The sequence below is a fragment of the Nematolebias whitei genome, chromosome 4 (genome assembly GCF_014905685.2).
Source record: "Nematolebias whitei isolate Nwh7 chromosome 4, NemWhi1, whole genome shotgun sequence".
Classification (NCBI taxonomy): domain Eukaryota; kingdom Metazoa; phylum Chordata; class Actinopteri; order Cyprinodontiformes; family Rivulidae; genus Nematolebias; species Nematolebias whitei.
The window spans coordinates 20,573,329-20,577,292 of NC_056501.1; the positions used below are offsets into that span (position 1 = coordinate 20,573,329).

A 3,964-nucleotide genomic window follows, 5' to 3' on the forward strand; every position below is an offset into this window, starting at 1 on the left:
CACAAGGGCCAGCCATGGGCAAATGAGGGTGGATGCAGGTGTGGGAACTTCACCAATTCACACCCACATTTTGATGTTGTCAGTACTGGGAGTTGAACCAGTGATCTTCCGATCACAGGCCCACATTCTTAAACCTATGAGCCACCACTACACTCAGTAAGTCAATCAATCAATTAATAAATGATAATTATCCAAATGAGGTGTGTTTAATCAAATCTAAAATGCCTATTTGTGTATTTAGATGTATTTTATTCCGGCGAGGAACTCTAAAATCAGAAAGGTACATTTAAATGTAGAGGTTAGTTGAGAAACCTGATTCTAGCAGTACCATGGACAGCACCTTGCAGGGAGAGATAAATGGCCTCTGTCACTGCTGTCTTCATTACTAATATAGAAAACAGTAGAACACAATCCCAGAAAAATAAATAAAAAAGAACACTCACCAAAGTCGACATCTGAGAATTATAAGCTGAAATCTGGTCCACTTCAGGTGTATCAACGGCAGCTCCATCGACACTCACTAGATTTTGACTCGGTTTCCTGTCACTAGTTGTGGAGTCAGTCGTCCTGCACACCTCGTAATTGTACACATGTTGGAGAGTCCCTGTCCCCAAAGTGTCTGAGTAACGTGGTGGATAATATGGAATGACAGGGAGGTTGGAGTGATACAGGATGCGAGACTGTCTCCATCTGTAGATTTTCACTGAGATAATAACCACTAAACAGGTGATGAAGAGGAAGGAAACTACAGCCAGAGCCAACACTAAGTAAAAAGTCAGCGTGTCATTGTACTCCTTGTCGTGTGGAGAGTCAGTGAACTCTGACAGCACTTCAGGGAAGCTGTCCGCCACCGCCACGTTAACAATGACTGTAGCTGAACGAGACGGCTGCCCGTTGTCCTCCACTATAACAGTCAGTCTTTGTTTCACAGCATCTTTATCAGTCACCTGACGGATAGTTCTGATTTCTCCATTCTGTAAGCCCACTTCAAACAGAGCCCTGTCTGTGGCTTTCTGCACTTTATAGGAGAGCCAGGCATTCTGTCCAGAGTCCACATCAACAGCCACCACTTTAGTCACCAGATAGCCCACATCTGCTGAACGAGGCACCATCTCAGCCACCACGGAGCCACCGGTCTGGACCGGGAACAGAACTTGAGGGGGGTTATCATTCTGGTCCTGGATCAGGATTTTCACAGTCACGTTGCTGCTGAGTGGAGGAGAACCTCCATCCTGTGCTTTGACAACAAAATCTAACTCTTTAATTTGTTCATAATCAAATGAGCGCACCGCCTGAACGACTCCAGTTTCTACATTTACAGAAACATATTCAGAAATCTTGGATCCAGCGATGTTACTGTCCTCTAAAATATAAGATATTCGAGCGTTTTGGTTTTCATCTGGATCTTTAGCTCTTAATGTGAGAACAGAAATACCTGGAGAGTTATTTTCTGCTAGAAACGCGCTGTAAACACTTTGTGGAAAAAACGGAGCGTTATCATTCACATCTGACACCTTCAAATTAAAAGTTCTCTTAGCTGAGAGAGGAGGGACTCCACCGTCTGTAGCAACAACAGTGATGTTATATTCTGAAACACTTTCACGGTCTAATGCAGAATCTGTCACTAAAGTGTAATAATGTCTTAAATTGGATTTTATTTTGAAAGGTGCGTTTTTTTCTATGTTACAGGAAACTTGTCCGTTCTCGCCTGAATCGAGGTCTTTGACATTAATGATGCCGATAGTTGTCCCAGGAGGAGAGTCCTCTGACACAGGACTAGTGAAGGACATGACACTGATGACAGGAGAGTTATCATTCACATCACTTACTTCAATAATCACTTTACTGGAATCTGTTAAACCTCCTTGATCTTTTGCATCGATTCTAAGCTCGTATTTCTTGTCTTTTTCATAATCAATTGGACCAGCAACAGATAAAACGCCAGAAAACTGATCCAGAGACAACAAGTCAGCACTATTTCCTTTTGTGTTTGAAAGGGAATACGTGATGTGTCCGTTTGGTCCACTATCTGCGTCAGTAGCATTAACAGTAACGATGTAGGTACCAATTATGGCATTTTCTGTAACAGCAGCCCTATAAACAGACTGGTTAAACACGGGAGCGTTATCATTTGCATCTAAAACATTTATATTTATATTCATGGTTCCAGATTTCTGTGGAGTCCCCCCATCTACAGCAATGAGCTTTAAGGAGAGACGGGGTATCGCCTCTCGGTCCAGCTGTTTCTGCAGCACCATTTCTACATATTTACTTCCATCAGGATTAACGTGCTGCTTTAAAACAAAATCACTGCTTGGCGTCAAAACGTAGTTTTGCAGACCGTTAACGCCAACATCAAGATCCTCTGCACTGTCCAGCGCGAACCGAGCTCCGACGTTTGCGGATTCACTAATTTCTAACTCGATTTCTGTTTTCTTAAATAACGGGGCATTATCATTTACATCTAAAACTTCTATTGTGATGGTGTGCAGCTCCATGGGGTTTTCTAAAATCATCTCGAAGCTGAAGCTGCACGGCGTTACGTCACCACAGAGCTGCTCCCGGTCTATTTTCTCCTGCACCACAAGAATCCCTTTGTCTGCCTTTAGCTCGGCGTACTGGAGACTCTCCCCCGTCACGAGGCGGGCCCGACCAGAACGGAGCCGTTTTAGATCTAAACCCAGATCTTGTGCTACATTACCAATAAGTGAGCCTCTTTTCAGCTCCTCGGGAACAGAGTAGCGAATCTGTCCGGCGATAATATCCAGTGACGAAAGGAGCAAAAGAAAGAGTGTCCACCTCATACTGAAAGCCGAACCCCATTTGCAGAGGAGTTGCTGAAACGCCATAATGGAGAGAGAGAGAGGGGAATAACACTAATAAAAAAAGAGATGAAGCTGGGTTTTTTTTTCAATCTGACGTTAACATCTCTCGGGTGTGCACTGATCCAATACGGGGAGCGGAAAATTAAAAAAAAAAAAAAAAGCGTCAAAAAACAAATACAGCGTCCAGCCAAAGAGTCCAACCTGTCCAAATGATCCTACTGAGCCTGCATCGATGTTATTTAAATGTCCTCACCCAAAGACAGAATAAAGAACACCAGCAGGACACGATGCCTTATTAAACAGCGTCACTTAGAGTCCAAAACGTGGAACACCAAAAATGTAGACAAGCAGAAAAAAAAAATGTCGAAAGAAGCTTCATTTTTTGATAGCAGCATGTATAATAATTATTATTATTGTTATTATTATTAATATTGTTGTTATCATTTGTATTATTAGTATTATTGGGAGAGGTAGAAAATATATACGAAAAAAATGCAACAAAAAATGCACAAAAAAAACCCCCTTAAAATGAAGGGGAAAACATGTGAATAAAAGAGGAGCTGTTCATAATGTGGTGCTGAAAATTCGTGGAACTTATACATTTGACTAAATATAAACAAGACAAGCAAACACACAAAAATGTCTTCAGTAAGATATGTTAAGTTAAACAAAAATAGAAAAGAGACAAATGTGCATTAAGAGCAAACGTTACAAACAGCATCAATTCCTTTTAGAAAAGTCCGGCAAATTATTTCATTAAAGCAGGAAAACGACAACAACAACAAAAACTTCAAGCACAATGAATATATAATCCGAGGACAATAACAACATATCCCAAAATTAGACCAAAAAAAATCATAAAAATAGCTATACCAAACAACTGCATTGCTCTCATTTAAGTATGTTAAGACATATTTAAAAAGTGGTGAAAGACAAACATGCAGCCAGTCAGTCATAAATAAAAATAATAAAAAATAAAAAATAAATAAAAAAACTGGCTGCAGAATAATGAAACTTACAAAGCGGATTTACAGTTAATCTCATAAAACGGAGAACAAAAAGCTTTGCAAACATGTTTAAACTCACCTCTATAGGAGAGTCAGGTTGGTCCAGGAGGTTCTTGTCACTCTGTATCCTCT

General features: G+C 40.7%; 1 protein-coding gene across 1 annotated transcript in view; it reads right to left on the bottom strand.

The window, feature by feature from the left end:
* Positions 1–2,921: 2,921 nt before the first annotated feature.
* LOC119408707 (protocadherin gamma-A11) overlaps positions 2,922–3,964 on the bottom strand; it is a 10,692-nt gene continuing 9,649 nt past the window's right edge. Inside the window, exons 3-4 of the mRNA XM_037675549.1 lie at positions 3,912–3,962; positions 2,922–2,942 (exon numbers count right to left, since the gene is read on the bottom strand). Coding sequence (XP_037531477.1) covers positions 2,922–2,942; positions 3,912–3,962 — 72 coding nt within the window. The remainder of the gene's footprint in view (positions 2,943–3,911; positions 3,963–3,964) is intronic.